This window comes from Rhea pennata, chromosome 11, assembly GCF_028389875.1.
Source record: "Rhea pennata isolate bPtePen1 chromosome 11, bPtePen1.pri, whole genome shotgun sequence".
NCBI lineage: Eukaryota > Metazoa > Chordata > Aves > Rheiformes > Rheidae > Rhea > Rhea pennata.
The window spans coordinates 20,381,422-20,402,004 of NC_084673.1; the positions used below are offsets into that span (position 1 = coordinate 20,381,422).

Here is a 20,583-nt window from a genome sequence, read left to right on the forward strand (position 1 = left end):
CCCGCCGCGCCGCCCGCCCCGCCGCCGCCCATTGGGCCGCGCCGCGCGTCGCGCGCCGCCATTGGCGGAGCCGCCTGCCCGTCGGCGGGCTGCCTCCGCCCCGCCCCCGCGGGGGGCCGCGCCGCGCGGCAGCCGCCGTCACGTCGCGCACGGAGCCGCTGCGCCGCGCTAGGCCGGGCCGTGTCGAGGGCAGCCCGCCGCCGCGGGAGCAGGGAGGGGGCGAGGCGCCGCCGGCCGCGCCGCGCCTCGCTGCCCCCCGCACGCGTGGCGGCGGCCCCGCTGGGCCCTGGTGCAAGATGGCGGCCGCAGCGGGTCGGGGAGCGGCCGCGGCCCGGGAAGGGCCTGCGGCGGCGGCAGCGAGGCGCAGAGCCAGCCGCGGAGGAACAAGCGCTGAGCGGGGGATTAAAAGCAACGCCGTACGCACTCCGTGTAAAGCGTTGTGCGTGGAAAACGCAACCCGGGACTGCTGGCAGGCGCCAACACGCTGCCTGGCCTCAGCAACGCGACGCCAGCAGCCTTCGGGGGTGAAGGAGCAGGTACCACTGGCAGCGAGCCTCCTTCCTTCCCGGGCCCTGCACATTCAAATTAACGGTGCTGGCTGCTAATTCAGGCTCAGTGGTGTATAAATGGTGAGTCTGTGTCAGTTCCCCCAACTGAAGAATCGAGCCTGCACAGCTGAGCGCGTAGCTGTGGCCTGTAAAGCTGCACGGGCAGCGCTGACAGGGCAGTCACCCGCAGCTGAGGGAATGAGACAAAGCCTGAGACAGATTAAAGGTGATAGACTTACAGTGTTCCAGACAGTTAGGGAAAACAATTGTTTAAAGGAATACATGTTTCAGCATGTTTGTGCGTGCTGTGAGGAAACTGCCTAGCCTGGTGTTTCAAGCAAACCTGCAATGCAATGTCACAAATGCGTGTTGTACACAAAAGGAGCTCAAGGTCCTTGGACGTTACCTGTAGGAGAGCTCGGCTTGTCTGGTTGGCGTCAGTTTTATTTTTTTGCCATATTCACCCGTTCAACAGATCTTTCAGAGAAACGTCTTACAGCAAGTTGAATGCCTGGTAGAATCTTATCTCTGCTGACAAGAGAGCCTATAATAGAGAAGTGAGGAACAGAAAAAAGAAGAAATGCACATTTACAATAAACAAAGTATTAAGATGCATAGAGAGCAAAACTAACGTATTCCTTCGTCAACTCTGTCTGTGGATCCATCAAAATCAAAATAATACATCTGCAGGACTGAATATTTTTAAACATTTGCAGAAAAGTAAAATACTATGATAAATACCAAAAAAAAAAAAAAAAAAAAAGGAATGTGGTACTAGGAATGGTATGTGTAAACATTCTCTTCTGTAAACATTTAGAGGCCTTTAAATGGCAGGAGGTCAGGACAGAAAAAAAGAAACATGCTAGGACTTAACTTTTTTTCTACTGAAATGATATTCTGTTAAAGCAAGAGCAGAATCATTGCCCGTTTCCCAGGTCAAAGCAGTGGAAGTCCAAAGGTACAAACCTATTTTAACTTCCTATTAAAACATAGACAACCTCTTGAAAACTGAAAAATCTTTTTTCAGATTAGTAAGGAAACAGGCTTAAGCAAAACCATCTACCTAAAACCACGTTTTGGGTCATAAACAGATCCTGGCCTCAAGGACAAGTTAGAAACTGAATTAGTAACCTGCATCGGTGGCACCATCACTCACGGGCAGCAACGTTAGGAAGTGCCAGTGCGAATAGAGTATTCACCGAGTACGGGCCTGCGGATCAAATCGTAATTTGGCCCTGAATCCAGCTTTCTCTGAGTGCTTTGTTTCAGCTGTTCCTGGAGGGTTCCTACAGCTAAAGAGAGCTCATGAGCTGGAGAGCACCGGCATGGAAACAGCTGCTGGAGGAGCCTGTACCCTCGCAGCTTGAAGCATGGCCGAGAGTAGGTAAATAAAGACAAATTTTAAAGGCTCTGGGTAATAAGAAAGGGGCCCTCCAGCTCCATAGGAGCTGTAACTATTTAACTGTTCTGAAATTTATCTACTGCACTTCCCACTTCTTTTCTGTGGTGCCTTGCTTTCTTCAAAGGCAGCAGTTAAATTCCTTGATGTGGGCTTGCGGAGGACCTGCATCCAGCCAGCCATAGCCTTGCGGCACCCAGTAACGTCCCAGCAAAGGAATCCAGCAAATGGATCCACTCATTAGTACAAGACTTACTTAAAAAGCTTTAATGTCATCTTGTAGAGGTAAAAATGTATAGTGGAGAAATGTCACAGTGCATGGCCTGAGCTTCGCAACTTGAGCACCCCTGGTAATATAAGATGGGAGGCAGCTATATACCAAAGCTGACTGAGGAGAGGGGACGGTGGGACACCTGCTGAGCCTCAGTTAGAAGAGACTGTCCAGGCATAGAGTACATAAATCCTTTGGTGGAATTTTACTGTGTTTGATGGTTTCCTTGCTGGAAATTTTTGCCTGCAGAATTGAATGATAAAAGAGGCTCAGAAACTAGTTCTGACATAAAGTGAGACAGAAATCTGTGGAGTACTTCCAGCACAGTAAGGTTCAGTGAATAAAAATAACATATAAAAAGATTAAAAACAACCAACCAAGAACATGTATACTCAATAGCACTCCACTGCTAACCTCGCTCTGTGTTGTGTGTGTTTGTATATATATTTATGTATTTATAGAGTATTGTATAGTAAATCCTTAGTAATCTGTAACTTAGTGCAGTTATAATGATCTATTGTTTGGGGCCAGAACTGCACCTACAGTTCATAAGGTTGACCCTGGTTTCATGCTTGCTTGCTTCTTTTTTCCTCTATATTTTAAGAAGAATGAGATAGGGGAAGAGGGAGGAAGTCACAGAAGAACTTGGAGTAGCAGAACGTGATTCCAGCTGAAACATGGCCAGGACGCCATATTTTAATGCAGTATGAAGAAATGACAAAGATACAAAGTCAGTAAAAGGGGGAAGTATTACAGATATGTTCAAAACTGAAAGCTTATTTCTATGTTTGAGTCACCTTTCCGTCCTTCCCTCCTGTTGAAAAATATTTAGAAAATACTGCAAGTATTTAAAGGAAAAAAGTCTATGCCAACATTTCAAAACCTGTACTTTTAAGTTAATCACTACAACAAAGCCAGGAGGAGAGAGGACTGATACTCAAAAAAAAAAACCCCAAAACAAACAAACAAACAAACAAAAAAAAAAAAAAAACAGAAAAAATTCCCAAGGAACTGCCCCCTTAGGACTGTGACCATCCTGGGAAGCTGTTTCCAGGAGTAGCGTCACACAGGCATAGCCGTCAGCAGCCTGATCCTGGCTTCTTCATTTAGCTAGAAGAAATGAGATCTGGCAAGTTTGGACAGGTCATAGATTTTGGTGCTCTAGCCCATATATATACATGAGACCAGCTGAACTACTGTGGTTTGGAGACCAATAATCTGCATTTTCATCTGTGTCACATGATCCAGTCTCCCTGTTTTTTTAACAACCATGTGTATTTTAAATTTCTACTTAAAAACAGACTTCAGTACAATTTACAGGGTTTTTCTTTTCCTAGCAGTACTACATTATTCAAACACACATCTTATAAGATGTTATTCTCTCTCTCTCTCTCTCTCTCTCCCCTCAGATCAGGAGGGAGATGGAGAAACAGTCTTGTTTTTCAAACACTCTCTCTCAAACTTAAATGCCTAAATTTCAGAACTGATGCATCATGAAATGAGTCTGGAGTAAGTCCATTTAGGACAAAAGGCTTTTATACATATATCATACATTTTATGATATAGTTCTAACTTCCAAAACCATGACCTAATAACAAAGGAAGATTTTTAAAAAAAACTGTTTAGTTGATTTAAAACACAAGATTTTCTTGGACTCTCCAAGGTGATATTGCTCAAGGCATTTTTTGTATTCAATATAAACATCATTAGACTCCCCTTTAAGTGTGCATTTATTAAAATTAACATAACCAGCTCCTATTTCTTTTCACTCTAAACCTTTAATACTGCCCACTTGAAACAAGAGGGTGTAATAAATTAGACCCAATTAGTGGTTACTCATTAACAGACAAATCCCCCATTATACATGTCACTGAATTGTTACTTAAATGAACAACATAAGAGGGAAGTGAATGTCATTTAATTTTGAAGATACCAGTGTGAGGGGCCAGTTAGCCAGTGCCAGGTGGACTGGGCTGTGGCAACCAGGCTCCTGCCCAAGCCCGGTCCTCACATCCTCGCTTTGCTTGAAGCGGGTGCTATTTCTGGACTTTCTAAGGCTATTTCTGGACTTTCTAAGACATAGGGCCCTCTAGGGGAGATGGGTGGTAATTCACTGGAAGATGTTTTAAGCTCTATCAATGTTTTTCTATGGCTTCATAGTTTCTGCAAAGAACAGTGGAAAGGATTCCCCTACCAGCGAGAAAATTCTTCCCCAAAGCAACCATAGCTGGAGCATGTTACAGCAAGGAGCTTCATCCATCTCTGTAAGGCATCAGCTGGCTGTGTCTCAGTGGAATCAAGCACAGGGAAAAAAACTATAGAAGATTTGTCACGGTGTGGTTGCACAAGGTTAGTGTTCACATTTTTATCCTTCTAAACAGGTGGAGTTACCTACTGGCAATATTCTCTGCCCTTCAGGGCAAGGCAGGGCCAACGTCTTCCTCTATGTGAAGCATTCACTGCCTTATGAGCGTTACCAGATACAAATATTGGAATTGCAGGACAAATTAGGCAAAAATATTCTTAGATTTATACCTGCAAGCTGATTATTGCTTTGAAGACTAAGCTTATGTAAAAAGAAAAATGCTGCTGAAAAGTATTCGCAGGAAACTAATGAATCCAAGTCTGTACACCTTCTCTGCTTTCTCTTGTAGCTGAGCATGTTTGTGCTCAAATTCTCCTTCAAAAATTCATTTTAGAGATTTGCTTAACGAAAGTACATAGGATAAAGAAATCTTACCTCCCTCTTCAGCAGCTTTTGTTCATGACCTACTGTGCATGGTGCAAATTCAAAGCTACCTAAATTACCTAGAGAACTGGAAGGAAAACATTGCCAGTAGCATATTTCTGTTATCAAGGCAGATTCTGCATTTTGATTCAAAGCCTGACCTTTGGGCTTGTCAGCCAGCGTTCTGCAGAGAATGTCTCCTGCAAATAGTACTAAAAAGAAGAGCAGCTTAAAAGAAGATCATGTAGCTATACTAAAATGAAGGCTTCTGGGGAAGGGTAACAATTTGTGTAGGAGCTGCATGCTGATAAACTGGACTCCATCAAACCTTACCAAACATGTATTTAGTTCCAAAGAGCATTTGACCCAGGATTTGGGGATTCCCAGCTAACTAGTAAATGTCTGCTTTTCTTTTTTTTCTTTTTTTTCTTTTCTTTCTTTAATATATTTGGTTAAAATGCTGTGATGAATTCAGATCAGGGTCCTTCAGATCCTCCAGTTACCTTCTGTGAAGCTGTGTAACCATCAGAGAGAGAACCTTAAGATGCAGATGTATTAAGCTGGAAAGGTTGCTATTCAGAGCAGGTATCATTTGCATTACTCTATAAAAGTAAAGCAGTAAGGTTGTGCAACTTCACATCAGGGTGACTTACTTGTCTGAGGTATTTCTCTTGCAGGATGCCAAACTGCAGGAGGTACAGTTTAAAAGAAATGCTACTATGGGTTAGATAAAGGACTTGCAGTTAAGGAAATTTAACACTTTCACTGACAGCAGACAACCTGGTATATAGTTGTGAGACAAGTTCAAATTTTGCTGCAGGTATAAAGCCAGGTTTGCTGACGCGTCCGATCTTGCTGCAGTTCGGCAGCCAGGTTGGCCAGTCCTGTGAAGCTGGAATGACTCACGTGAATGACTTGTCTTCTGTTACACTCAAAAGATAAGATTTTTCCATTTCCTCAAAATGCATTTTCACTCATATAAGTCCATTATGTTCCATTTTAGCCTTAGCAAAAGCTGCCAAATAACAAAAGGTGTTAGAGAACAAATGTTTGAGCTTATAGTAAGTGAGGCTGAGAGTAAGGCATCGCACCCATCCCGTGCACAGCGGTGGAGGCCTGATGCCGCAGACTGAGCTGCTTTTCATCTGCTTCACTAAAGCACAATGCTAGCTAGATATGAATGTCAAAGGAAAAGTGTTCTAGTGAAACTTTAGAAGAAACCCCACCACCTAAACCCCAGCCACAAACAGTCACAGCTAAAAGAGACTATTCAATGTGAAATGAGAAGGTTCACATACTCCCTTAACTCAAAATAACTAAAGGTTTAAATTAAACAAACCTAAGTATTTTGATTGCTATTTCTGCTTAACAACCTCATATTTTCAAAACCAGAAGGGCTAAATGCTGTAGGTTTCCACACCTGTTCTGGCACATTGGGTCAGTAAGAGTCTGCCCAAGACAATGAAATTACAAGGTTATGTCTTAATAGAAAGCCGAATTCTCCACCTTGGAAAGACCTAGATACAGACTTGCTTTTCTACACAAAGCAGAGCTAGTGACGAAGGCAGAACTCGCCACACGTGAAATCAGTGGTCAGGAGCCAAGTCCAGAGGCCCCGTCACACCTGCCTTGGTTAGTGCAAGCCTCAATGGATAACCAGCTGCCCGGCAGCACCGACTCACGGCCTCCTTCTCCCCCTCTGGCTCCCTGGCGCAGCGGCATCTGTCCGTCCAGCTCCAGTTGCACAGGGAGGTCGTCTCGAACAGTCAGGGAGGAGAAACAGGAGCCCGCACCCTGCAGGATCTCACTAAAAACCTCTGTGCCGTCTCCTTGTGAGACCGACTCAGTGCTAGGAAGAGAGGAGCCGAAGGCCCAGGGAGAGGGTGGATCCAGACAGCGAAAAAGGGACTCTTCTTCCAACCGTACCATAAAAAACAGCACCACAAAACGCCAGGAGAAGTCAGCACAGCCAATCTGCCTACAGATGGAGAGCCTGTGGGGGAAGGCGAGGAGACAGGCAGAGATGTTGGCAAACACAGGGCAGGAAGAAACAGCTCAAAGGAGTACCTGAGCATTCAGTCACTGTTGGCTTTTGCTCCTTTCTCTTATCCTGACCCAAACTGGAGGGAGAAAGCTCTGCAGAAATGTGCTGCCAGAGACTGCGAGGAGCCCCCGCTAATAAAGTCAGCTGGGGCAAAAAGCAGTGGTTGGGCCACAAAGCTCACTCAGGGATCTTCTTTCTGATCCTGTTCCTCACTGCTTCCCTGGACACTGCCCAGGGCACTGTCTAGGCTCTGGCAGGAGATTTGGGCTAGATTTCAGCACAGTCAAACAATTATGTTTTGGGTGGGAGCCTGGCCCTCTCGACAGGCACGCAGAGCACTCATGCTGAGGGTTTTCCAGCGCTTCACGGTCGGCTCTTTTGTTTGGGATACGGAGCGACTGCACAGCCTATTGCACCTGAGCGCTAATGCAACGCTCCCCCTGGGAGGACGACTGTGTCGCTTCCCGCCACGCGCTAACGCTGCTTGCCAACAGCCCTACTGCTCCCTCTTGGCCAGGCATCTCGCTCCGCAATTCAGCAGAGCAGCGTGCCTAAAATCTCCATTCTCAGTCCTTTCTCAAAGAAGTGCTTCACCTTTCCAGTTTCAGAGAGCTCCGACTCAATGCAGATGAAGAGCGAGTGAGCTGCAGCAGGCCGTTTTCCCCAACGCCCGACCTGCACGTTTCACCCCGCGGCAGGGCAGCCCGGGAGCACGGCGTCCCTCCCAAGGGACCCGCGTTTTGCCTTTTAACGCGCGCTGCATGGAAGGAAAGGTCAGAAATTTTGCCCAGCTGGCAGCAGGATCTGTTAAGTCAGCAAAAGAAATATTAAAAAGAGATCACAATATGATTAAAGAAACAGGCTTTGGATGTTACATCTTTATTATATAGTTTATAGTTACCATTATAATAATGGAGGCATATTCTTAACAGAATAGGAAGTGTGAGACTGCACATTTCTGTATGTAAAGAAATGTAACAGCACTAAACATTAACTTTCCATAATAACATTCATTTCTCTCTCCTTCCTCCATATCAAATCAAAACAAAAAGACCTACACATTTGAAATATTTGGTTGGAACTTCCATTTTGAGTAACAAAATAAACACTGTTATTTGCATTGTAAATAAATACAATTACTTGCTTCCGTTGTGTTTCACAAGTTTCACATTCTTCTTGAATAAAATTTCAAGTGCCTACTCTTTCAAAAGGCTATTAATAAGATTCAAAAAGTGATTTTTAAAGCCTTGAGCATAGGTACTTTGTTTCATTTTTAAATAAAGCACAGGTTTTATAAATAGCTAGTCATAGAAAATAATAAAATAGACAAACTAGTAATACATAATTTCATTTGGAACTGTATATTTCCAAGTGACATTTTAAATTCCTGATTCCAAGTTGCCTCCAACAGGAGTAAAATATGTACATATTAAAACATTTACATTTGGGAAAACATTTGCCTCTCACATTATTTCACTTGCACTGTACATTCAAACTAAAAAATATTTTGGTTCTTCAACTTAAAGCACCTTAAAATGTTTTAATCAAAAGATAAACATTCGGTAGGTCAATATTACACATTTACTGGGACAGGGGATGACGATCTGTTTTCAAAGATCTGGACTCGTGATTCCTCGATCAGCTATCCAGTACTCAATACTTAAACGTACTGTGTACAACTTCAAGTTCGAAAGACATTTTCAGATATCTAAGCGGAAAACTGGATTGGAGGGGACCGCCTGGGACAACAAGTCCTGCTGCTTGCAGCATCCCTTCAGACAGTCCTCTTCCAGGGACCCGACAGCAGTTCCCTTTCCACCAACGCTATGTCTAAGTAAAGCCATCTCAGGACCTCGTAGCTGTTACAGTTAAAAGCTTCAGCACAGTTAAAGCCTGAGCTTACCCCGCCACCCGTTCATTCTTGGGCTAACTCTGGCCGCTCTCTTCTTTTGTCTTCCAAGTTTGCTCCCCAGACCAGACTTGCAAGCAGCTATCCCATTCCCTCTCAGTCACCAGTGCACTCCTCCTCATTCCCCCACAATCGTCACTGCGCCTGACTGAAGTATCCCAGTTTTGAAAAGCAGTCTTATTTTGCTGTAACTGGATCAAATGCTGGGTTTCATATTAAAAGGAAACAGATAAAATATAAGAAGCTTTTATATTGGGAAAAAGTTGAAGAGAAAGCCAGCATTCCTGCTTTAAGCATCCAACCTACATACAATTTAGGCTTCTGACTTGAAGTGCTTTAAAAATATATGTGGAAAGAACTTAATAAATTCTTCTCATTGCTCCAGGTACCAACCAGGAATTTAACCCTAAATTACTAACTCTGCTTCCTGCAGTAAGACCAGGATATCATTTACTGCCATCTGCACAACCATGGGCTGGACCTGCACCTGCAACAGGGATACTAACACACTTAGGGATGAGAGTATCTGCATCTTCATTGTATAATTAAGATGACCAGTTGTCAGCAAAATCCAGATAAGAAAAAAAATGCAGAATAGTTCCTGCTTCATCTGCAGCACCTTGCCAAGAACAACACAGAGAACAAGCATGGATAAACAAGAAAGCTGAAACCTTTTGGAAACAGTTTACACAGCCTTGAAGAACTAAAAAGTCATTTGATTATAATCTGTTGTTTTCTAGGTAGTTATCTACTTCATAAGAAACCCCTGTGTTGCTGAACGCTGAGAGCAACCCCTTATGGAATGGCTTTGCAGTAGTGTATCTCAACATTTCTTAACACCAAAATAGCTACAATCAAAACTAAAGGACTAAATAAAGTATATTCCCTTAACAATATTAAGAACCTAAGTTGCCACAGAAATACATTGTTTCTTCATTTGTAATTGCTGCTGCCACTAGTTTGTTGTTCTCCTCACTGCAATGTGACAAGTATACTGATTTACTAACATGTTCCATAGCACAACTCTTCTGTTTCCAGATATTGTATGTTCCCTGGTAACTCTCAAACAAAACGTAAAAGCTATTTACTTACGACTTTTTGCATGTGTGATCTATGCATTGACATCAGTCTTCAAGTCAAAACATAGAACACTACCGAGATCTCTTAATCATATTCTGAATTGGATATTTCTTCTCTAACACACAAATAGGTATTACTTGTTCATACGATGGATGATATTTCATGATGTAGTTCTTCAGCATGATTAAGCCTAGTAACTGCTTTAGGTAGCTGTCTCAGCCAAGGATTTAAAGAACAAGGTTTCCAAAGTAACAAATAGGTAGCTACAGGGTGATGAACACCAACTTTATTTCTCATTGAGAATATCTTTAATATTCACAATTTAATGATCAAAACCCGTGTTTTGAGAATTCAGCTCTGTAACAAAGTTGGGCTTAATTCACAAAGCCTGGATCTGAGCATCCCAAACTAAGGAGGTTTAGACCTATGGAGTGGATTCTGGACCATTCCTGGTATATAGACACTTACCTTTATAAGCAACTGATATCTCTCAGATACAGCACTGATGTAACAGATTCTTTGATGATGTTAGATATCTGCAAATACTCAACTGCAGAGATTTCTATAGAGATTGTAGCTTGTGTGTCCCCAATCCAAACTGTTTCAATTCATTTAAGGAGTGCTTTTAGATTCGATAGTCAGCGCTAACTACTTTAAACACTGTTACCTTTTAAAAAGCCAAACATTTCAGCTAACAGCATATCATATTCTTACAATTCTCAGATGCTGCAAGAGCTTTTGGCTTAGGAGAGGCTGGGAAAGAGCAGACCTCCCTGCCCATTCAACCTTCAACCAGACAGTCTCAGTAGCAGGAGTGTACGGGGGCAGGGATGCCTAGAGCTGGATGGGAATATGATGTTAGGAAGCAAACCCAAAGCCTCTCGGCCTTTCTGCCTAGCAGAAGGCCAGAGCCCAGGTGAGAGCTTTGGAAGCTAGGAGTGTGAAAAGCTGGAACCAGAGGTTTACAGAAGGAAAAAGAGCAGCCACTTCTGGTAAAAGGGCACAAAAACAACAGTGATCCTGGAAGTTTTGAAGTAAGGCACATCTACCTGCAAACACTGTACTTTCAATATTTTACCAATACAATAATATATAAATTTTAAACACAGCATTAAACTTGACTGTGCAAAAGCCTGTTACAAAGCTGGGAAATGAATTTCTGGTTCCTTAATTTCCTTAGTTGTATTTTGATATTTTACCAAAAAATGCAATACTACAAGCTCCATGGCATAACACAGCTTTGTTTGCAAGCATGATTCTATCATTAGCAGCCATTGCTCTTTTTTTCGTTAAGCCTAGTTTAAAAAAATACTGGAAGGTCACTGCAAACTGATCGTCAACATTAAAAATGAAATATATGTGTAGATGAGAGATTACACCCCAGAAAGGTAGGAAAACCATCTGTAAATCCAGACCTCCAGAAATGATCAGTGTCTGTGCAGACTTCTAGACAGCTGTTGAGTTTCTCTTTCTTTCTTTCCCTTTCTTTTTGCCCCAAGTCTCTCACAATGCTGTGTCATCATCTTCTCCAAAATCTCCCACCAAAAGCGAATGCTTGTCTGGTTCATTAAGAACTATGCTGTTCACTGAACGCTTGTCTGAAAAGAGAGAATTTATAGAGGCTCTGCTGTAGTTGATGATTCGATCCATTAAGCTCAGTTTAGGAGAGCCTGTCCCAGTTTCATCAATTCCAATATGGACACTGATTTCTGATGGACTCTTGTGTCTTATTTGGCCACGGGCCCGGAACTCGAGTTTCTCAGAACTTGGTTTCTGATACCTAAGGAAGGAAAAAACCCACAAAAGAACACAATACATCTCAGGTAAAGTTCTTAAAATATGGCAAGAAACTGTCCTGTAAGTGCTAGATCACGTGCAATCAGCAGACATGTATAACTGACCCATTACGCAGTGCTGGAAGTTTCAGATTGCTCAAGACTCTGTATAACCAGAAACTAATTCAGTGCCTTTTGGCCAGGACACAGAGGAAGAGGTAAAGCAAAGCAGACAAGTATCACTCAGTATTTAACTGCTTCAGTGGTTGCTGAATGTCTGCAAAACATACTGGCAAAACGTATCTACTGAGCGTGGACCAGGGCAGCTACCGTATGGCCAATCCTACTCAGCTTCTTCCGAAGCCTACAACACACATTAGCTAAATAGTGAAACACTATTCCTCCTCAGCGCTGCTCTCCTCCCAGCTGCGGAGTAAGGAACAGCAACACGACAAATGCAGCAGCTTGCTTTATTTATTGCAACAGTCCTAAGAGGTAGAAATGCGGTGTTTGCAAGTGTCTTGCCTCAGAAGCCGCTTTTCAGAAGTCAACAATGTTCTGACAAGATTTATCAGAAATACACCACAGGCACTAAGGATTTTTAAATTCTGAACGGATTGCTGTTTTGTGCATTTCTCTTCATGTTAAAAATTATATTTTTTAAACAGTACTGTCCAAACTGTCTTAGACTGACTACTCAAGCAAAAACAAAACCAAAAGCAAGTCTCATCAAGTTCTGCAGTCAGCTACTGCTAACCACAGACTTGCCTGAATTTTTTCCCAAAAGCTTCGAAATCTGGCATAGCCCCATGCTCATTTTCTGCTATTTGAAGGGAGAGACCTGAGTTTAAACACCAAATAACAGATCACACAGAATTGCTCATACTCACATCTTCAACAGCAGAGAAGAAAGCACAACAGAAACGGAGGAGGCAGCCATTGCTGCCGATCCCATCCAGGGTTGCAAAACCAAACCAATGGGCAGAAAGACCCCTTAAAAAAGAAAACAGTGGTGAGTTCATCAGAGCAAGAATATAGCATTCCTCCTAAATGAATCCAGTGCCTTGTGTAAAAACACAAAGCTTCACATGAATTGTCTAAATTTTAGTTGTATTTTAACACATTAAATAGACACGGTTTTAGTTCAGTGTTAAATAAAAAAAAAAATCGAATACATAAGCATTTATCTTCTATCTCAGCTAGATATGCTGAACGTATCCATGATTAGCTGTCATGTGGGAAGACGACAGCTCACAACTATACCACTGCAGTCTCTGCAGGTAAAGAACTCCACATGCATTGTCAGTCAGAAATACAGAAAATGGGTACTATTCCATACAACAGTAAATCACTGCAGTCATCTGCTCACAAAGCACAATCTTACTACCATTGGGAAATGTTCACATACCAGCAGCTACAGGAACTCCAATAAGATTATAAATTAGAGCAAAGACAAAGTTGATCCGAATCCTTTTGACAGTCTTTCTTGATAAATCTATACTTGCCACAACATCCATCAAGTCGTCCTGCAAGTTGATATGTTTATGGGAGAAGTCAAACAGAAATGAAGGCATGCATGCAGCATCCCCCTACTCCTGTTTCAAAGCTAACATCAAACATCGGACATAACAGACTTCAAGTAGGAAGTAATCCGTAAGCTGCTCTAGTTTCCCTGCAGAGAGCCCAAAAATGAGCTTCAACCTTAGATCATGGACTCCAGATGTCACCATAATCCAAAAAACGTACACAGCACCACCCAGCACAGCTCTAGAAAACAGAATACTGTGTCCATCATGGTATTCTTGAAATGTAGGCACATAGGATTATAACTGAGGAGGTACTCCAATATGTTACTGTAATATAATGTGTATTTGCTAAAGGTCAGGTCACTTCCCCCCCCACCTTTTGCTAATTCTCAATCTTTAATTTCCAAACTATCTGTAATACTCAAAAAAGATGGGCAAAGTTTCCTTGGTAAGATAATTTCTGCTGCTAAACAACAAGGAAGAACAATCTCTTCCCTGCTCCAGTTTTCCTGGCCTATAAAAGCAGTAGTACACATCACCTCAGCAATGGCCTGGATCACGCATGACATCCTTGGCCTGCCTACCAGCTCTATCGTTTCCCTTCAACAAAACATACTTATTTCTTACCCTAATTAGAACCACATCAGCTGCCTCAATAGCTACATCAGTGCCTGTGCCGATAGCAATTCCCACGTTGGCCATAGCAAGAGCTGGGGAGTCATTTATACCATCTCCAACCATGGCCACTCGTTTTCCTTCGTCTTGTAACTGTTTCACTTTGGCTACTTTGTGGGATGGAAGAACCTCCGCAAACACTTTGGTGATGCCAACCTAAAGACAGAGAAAGTACAAAAAGAGCTATCAAAGCTTCTGCCTCTAAATTGATTTGTTTGGATTTTTTTTAAACAAACCTTCAAGCATAATTTGGTAATAACATAAGAGTTGAAACTTGTATTAGCGCTCCTGAACCAAAGACCAAACTCAACTGAGATCAAAATAGCTCCGAATTCAAAGCTGATGCTGCTCCCAATCAAAACGGCTTTAGATCCCCTCTTATTCCAAATTTGTTGACATTAGCATGCCAGCTGTGTCAGCCACGAGGGATACCAACAAGAATCCAATGTCTTTCCTCCCATAAGCGGTCTGTAGCAAGATTCATACCCAAAAGACATTCGAAATAGCTTACTTGAGAGGCAATAGATCTTGCTGTTTTGCTGTTGTCACCTGTCATTAGGACAACTTCTAATCCCATACTCTTCAAAGTGTAGACTGCCAGCTCAGCTTCAGGTTTCACAGTGTCAGCAATAGCTATCAAGCCACAAAGCACTCCTAAAGGAGCAAACAAAAAGAAAATGCATTCCCTAAAAAGACCTTTTATCGCACTAAGGGTGAAAGAAAAACTTTCTTTTCAGCAAGACTAATTCCAGAAACAATAATATGAACACAATTTTGTGAGGCAATGCAATGCAGAATGGGAACAGTCATCAGGGCATGTGTAATTTAAGGCAATACTGAGAATGGATTGTCCAACAACAAAGAATTTCCTGTTTTCCTTTCTTCTTTTTCACTCTCCTTGAAGTCTTCGCATTAAACCCAACCCTCCTAACATTTGAGAAGAGCAGGAAGAGGCCTTCCTCATTTGAAAGTGTTGCAAAACTTCAGCTAATGACCTCTTATTATTCTACTTCAGGTTTAACTACTAAGGTGTCAAATGCTCATCAGTTTCCATTTAAAAGGGCACAAATCAGCCTCTGAATGGAGGACAGCAATGAACTCACCATCAACAGCTGCCAGAACTGCTGTGCGACCTCTCCGTTCATGTTCAATCATGGCTTTATCTACTTCGCTTTTAACAACGAGGCCATTTCTATTCATCCATTCCCGGTTTCCAATGAGAACAGAGTATTTCTGAGAAGTAGCTGAATGAAGAAAATACAATTCTACCACCATATGGATAACCAGAAAGCTTCCCTCCAGCTAATCCTATCCAGGCTCTTCCAGTAGAATATCATTATAGAAAATCTAAACAATAAAGATTTACTTTCTTTCTGCTCTACCAATCTTTTCACATGTTCTTGACAGGAAGGACACTGACAGTTCTTCAATAATAGATTGTTACTGCTCCAGTTAACCAAGAACCATTGGAATAGGGACAGCATAGGACAAAGCTCCGTTCTCAGTGGTTCAGAAATACATTCTAATGTAGCTGAAGGAGCTAACAAAGAGCTGCTCTTGATTCAAAACCAGTCAGTTGTGCAAATATTTGTGGTAATTTTTGGCTAGCAAATGGTAACTTGGGCCAAAGCAAATGTAAAGAAAAGAGAGCAGCAAGAGAATTTCTAGATGATTTTCTAGCTCCTGTTAATTGTGTAGTTGTATGTACACCAATGGAACATTTTTATCCTAATGTCCTGAGTGATGCAGGAGCATGAAATAAACTAATAAGCAACTGCACTTCATGTGGGCCTTGATATAAGCTGTTTTCCAGGGAAGAAAAATAGTGACCTCATTCTTAAGGATCATGAATAAGGCAAATAAATCAGAACTTTGTGTTGCTATCCACCTTATTCTACAGGCCTGAGTTGGCTTACTTGGTAGTTCAGCATCAATAATCAAAGCAGGCTGCATTGATTCCTCTGTGTTTTCCTCAATTTTCACAAGTGTCACATTTTTAATATTGTTTTCTTCAATCATTTTATTCTTCTGGTAGAGTAATGCTTCAATATTGGTGACTTTGCAGCTAATGCCACAGCCTGGAACTACCTGAAAATCTGTACACGTCCCAAGAGTTTCTGAGTCCAGTTCCTGAAGAAAAGAAAGCAAACTCAGATAATTTTTAAATGCATAAAGGCATGCTCCATTTACAAAACTCACTCCAAAAATGGTTGTCAAATCAATTCTGCAAGAGGAGCAGAAAAATATCCAGTCATCAAAATGTAACTTTAAGCACCCAGTACAGCTAATACGGTATCAAGTAATCTATATGGTGTCATAATTTTCAGCTTTTTGAAATTCAGTTTTCAAATTCAAATTCAATTGCTTTCTGTGTGATGCAGGATTATTCACAAATATTATAAAAGCACTGAAGGAGGGGTTCTTCCTTAATACAAACTTCTCTTTTCTGGTAAGAAGTACTTTACCTTTTTGCAGTATTTCGTTATTGCTACTCCGAGAGGGTGTTCGCTATTACTTTCAGCAGTCCCCACCATTGCCAGCATTTTATTACGTGGTATTCCGTTACTCTCCCCTAGAAACTTCACCTGCATCACTTCTGGTGTCCCATGAGTAATGGTACCAGTTTTGTCAAATACAACCACCTTTACCTGCAGCAAAAGAGGAAGATTTCATTCAATGATCAAGGCTTTAAGGTACAGCATCCTTGGAAAACGCCACTTTTAATCAAACTTACTACCACCCCTCACTTACAAACACTTGCTCAGGCAGGCATTGGCAGAATGCCATTGAAACCAGCCTTCACAGGTCTTTTAAAAATAATGCACGTTTCTCACCTTGTGAGCCATCTCTAGTGGCTCTCCTCCTTTGATCAGGATGCCATTCTGAGCTCCTACTCCAGTACCCACCATCACAGCCGTTGGGGTTGCTAATCCCAGAGAACAGGGACACGCAATACACAAGACTGTGATAGAGGCTTGGAAAGCAAAGCGGATTATCGCTTCAGCTGCAGAAATACTCTTATTGTAACCCTAGTGACAGAAATTTGTTTTAGTAGAAGATATTGAACAATGAAAACAATGCATTCGACTACGTGTTGCCTTTAGTGTGAAAACGTTTACAAACACTCAAGTTAAAATAAAGCATAGAAAGATTATGCCAAAGCTAATATTAATGACTAAATTAATAGCTAATTCTAGAAATTCTGTTCTGAACAGTGTATACCCATCATTTATTTTACTTACAGAATTTTTTCTTAAATAAGATACTATAAGCTAGGACAACTGTTCTAAGCTGTAACATACTCTATCAGCAATATATACATTAAAAATTAAACATGATATGAAGACTGCTGTCTTAAAATAACAGATTCTAGTCAAGAGAGCAGTCAACTAAGAAACATGTGATATAAACAACCCCAGTATACAAGTTAGAATCCCACTTCTGCTCTAGGACCTGTAAAGAATATGAATTCCACTGATTTCAATGGTAAATTTACACAGAACTATGCTAACAAGACTAGACACAAATTGGGGCTTGTAACACATCGGACTGCTTTTCTCCAAAAAGAAGTAATGGAAATTGGGAAGGCTGAGAACTAAGCCGGATTTTCTTTTATTTTTTTTTAATTACCTTTCAGGAGCTGTGATTAACTACTGTAGATTTCTTTAAATAAATGGGTAGAAAAAGTGCAATAGTGTAAATATACACACACACACACACACACATATTCAGCAACTGCCTGCAAGAATAATCCAGAAACAGGACTACTGCAGTCTAGTAGACTCCTAGGCTAATTATTTTTGAACTATTTCAGAAGGTGTTTAAGGGGACTCACTTACCAGAAAGTATTTTTCTACTATTTCAAAATCCACAAATCCGATTATAATCCAGGCAAAAAGGGTAACTACAGAGACAGCCACGATAAAAGGAACAAAATAGCCACTAAGCTTGTCTGCGAATTGCTGAATAGGAGCCTAGGAAGGAGAAACAAACGTCAGCTTCAGCAATACTACTCTTACTCCCGTGCATGCCTTTGGACATAGATATAATACTGTACTTTATAATTAGGAATTATAATCAGGAGATTTGGAACAGTGAACCATGTCAAAGTCCTCACCGAGTACTTCTAGATTGTTTAGGTTTGAATTGCAGTTACATAGCGAAGCCCTTTCAAGTGCATTGCTGCACTGATGTCTAAATGATAAGACAAATCCCTACTGTATAAATTGAAGCTACTCTACCTTTGAGGTTTGGGCCTCCTCCACAAGCTTGACAATCTGGGATAGAGTTGTATCAGCTCCAACATGGGTCGCTGAAATCAGCAGCGACCCGTTTTGATTAATAGAACCTGCAATAACTGTGTTGCCAGGTTTTTTAGTCACAGGCATCGCTTCACCTAAGTAAAGATCAAAAACAGATATTAAGGGAAAAATTTTTGGCAACATTATTTTTTCTAATATCTACCAACTCCAACATGCAATTAGAAGAGTAAGAGAATATCAAGCAATTTCAACTCTCTTCTTCATTTAATAGAAAATAATATTTTTTAAACTTACAAAAAGTAAATGCTTACCTGTGATGAGGGATTCATCTACCATAGAGTGCCCTTCAATAACACGGCCATCCACTGGGAACTTGCCTCCTGGAATCACCTTGACAATATCACCCCGCTGAACCAGTTCAACATCAACTTGCTCTTCACTAGAATGATGTACAGTATTTTTACTAAGACACTAACTACAATTACCCAGGCAAAAAGGAGTTGTTCGTAGTACATAAAGCACAAATACATCAGTTCACATTGTTAAAATACACAGAAGTTAATGGGGAGGGGGGGAGAAAAGGCTATTTTGTAGAGCACCGAGCTTATTTTATTTATTTTACTTTGAGAAAATTTACTGATTTTCTTATCATAGGAAAAGTTAGTAAGGTGCCAATAAATCAAATCAGAACAGGTTAATTTATTTACATTTTACATTTACATTTGGTACATTTGCAAGGAAATTTGAAGCAAATTTGAAATTATTTGCTTCACAATTCTATAGCAGGGTAAAACAAGTCTGTGAATTGAGCATATTAAAACAAGAAAGATGCAACAGAAAAACAAATGACAAAGAAAGATACCTTAAGAGAATGTTATCAGGGCCCAAGGTAACAATAGTTGCTTCTGTAGCTTGTAATGAAATTAGTCTTGCGAGTGCCTCTGATGTTTTACCCTAGAATAGTAATTTTCATATTTTAAACAATTCTACGAGAAAAACTGCTTTGTAAATGCCAACTGTATATGTTACAATTTACTTTTAATAAATATTTTCTGCAAACAGATTAAAATCATTTCATATTTTCACTATTTCAGTTATGAAAGATGATATAACAAAAATGGCTGAAAAAACTGACAAACTTTTCATATGCTTTTTTTTTAAGGTATGCAACATTCTGAAGTAATATTAAAAGAGTGTCTTGCAACTTGCAGATGTGATGTTCTCCATCCAGTGAAAACGTCAAAACTACATCTGTGTCCTGACAGGATTTGGTTTTACTACGTCTAGTACACACCTAAAAACTGCAGCCTTTCATCATCATTAGGGCAGCCTGTCTGAAGCACAAGTCATCCTGCCATGCTCTTCCTCTTCGGCCTAACACGAGGACTTTCATTTTCCTTACCTTTGCAACATGCTCTAGCCACCGGCCCAGTGAGATGAAGACAAATAGCATGGGAGGTGTGTCAAAGAAAGTCACAGGGTTTACTTTTGCTTTCTCAGCCATTGCAACCAGGAGAATAACGAATGAGTAGAGGAACGCAATGGAAGTTGCCAAAACAATGAGCACGTCCATGTTTGCAGTTTTGTGCTTCAGCGCTTTGTACGCTTGAATATAGAAGTGCCAGCCTCCAAACATCTGCAAAAACAACAGCATCAGTGATATTTCACACCTGCATTTGTAACACATGGTGGTATTTCCGTAAGAAAATATTGATGTCTGTTTGTGGTAGTTGCCACCTCCATCTTTCCTAAACAGAGTCCCAGCTCCAGCCTTGGGCTACCATGCTCATCCCCACCACCAGGTCCCCATCCCCTCCACTCATCCTCACCCAGCACTGCCAGCTCCTTCCCATGCCCACTGGCTACAATGAGGCAAGCTGCCTCCAGCGCTATCTGGCTACACAGCCCCCACGCATCGACTGGCTTGCCCGCAACAGCCCATCGCAGCACTCATTTCAGCTATTGCAGAAACATCTGACAATATCAAAAGTGTTTCCAGTCAGCATAATTGAAGTCACTCATCAAATTCCATTTCGTCATTGCCTTTCACTTTGAATGTCTAACCATAATGTAGTAGGAGTTGCTTTACTGCTACTCACCTGTACAGGGACACAGAGTAAAAATGACACAAAATTCATAACAGATAATCCTGGTAGGAGCTGGCGCTCCAGGAACATGGAAGAGTGAAGGTCCTCCATTTCCTCAGCGCTCATGTTGTGATGTGCGTGAGCATCTGCAAGCTGACTGTCCATAATCATCATGTAAATCATCAGCCCCATGACAGGAATACAGAAAATCAGACTCACAAGGAATGACCTTCTCCACCTCAGTTTGAAAAAAAAAAAAAATGTTTTGCAATCAAATGA

At 41.5% G+C, this 20,583-nt stretch overlaps 1 protein-coding gene and 1 long non-coding RNA gene across 3 annotated transcripts in view; one reads left to right on the plus strand and one right to left on the minus strand.

Moving 5' to 3' along the window:
• Positions 1-307: 307 nt before the first annotated feature.
• LOC134145281 (uncharacterized) lies at positions 308-8,269 on the plus strand. Its single transcript, XR_009959574.1, has 3 exons — positions 308-1,932; positions 4,379-4,567; positions 5,767-8,269. It is a non-coding gene; the product is annotated as an uncharacterized LOC134145281 (long non-coding RNA).
• ATP7A (ATPase copper transporting alpha) overlaps positions 7,854-20,583 on the minus strand; it is a 29,213-nt gene continuing 16,483 nt past the window's right edge. For both annotated transcript variants that reach the window (XM_062584643.1, XM_062584642.1), the window contains exons 9-23: positions 20,317-20,542; positions 19,620-19,853; positions 19,080-19,171; positions 18,529-18,656; positions 18,197-18,351; positions 17,795-17,929; positions 16,790-16,984; positions 16,421-16,603; positions 15,872-16,085; positions 15,059-15,199; positions 14,467-14,609; positions 13,908-14,111; positions 13,163-13,280; positions 12,645-12,747; positions 7,854-11,759 (exon numbers count right to left, since the gene is read on the minus strand). In XM_062584643.1, the coding sequence (XP_062440627.1) occupies positions 11,483-11,759; positions 12,645-12,747; positions 13,163-13,280; positions 13,908-14,111; positions 14,467-14,609; positions 15,059-15,199; positions 15,872-16,085; positions 16,421-16,603; positions 16,790-16,984; positions 17,795-17,929; positions 18,197-18,351; positions 18,529-18,656; positions 19,080-19,171; positions 19,620-19,853; positions 20,317-20,542 (2,548 nt within the window). In that variant the 3' untranslated portion in view covers positions 7,854-11,482. The remainder of the gene's footprint in view (positions 11,760-12,644; positions 12,748-13,162; positions 13,281-13,907; positions 14,112-14,466; positions 14,610-15,058; positions 15,200-15,871; positions 16,086-16,420; positions 16,604-16,789; positions 16,985-17,794; positions 17,930-18,196; positions 18,352-18,528; positions 18,657-19,079; positions 19,172-19,619; positions 19,854-20,316; positions 20,543-20,583) is intronic.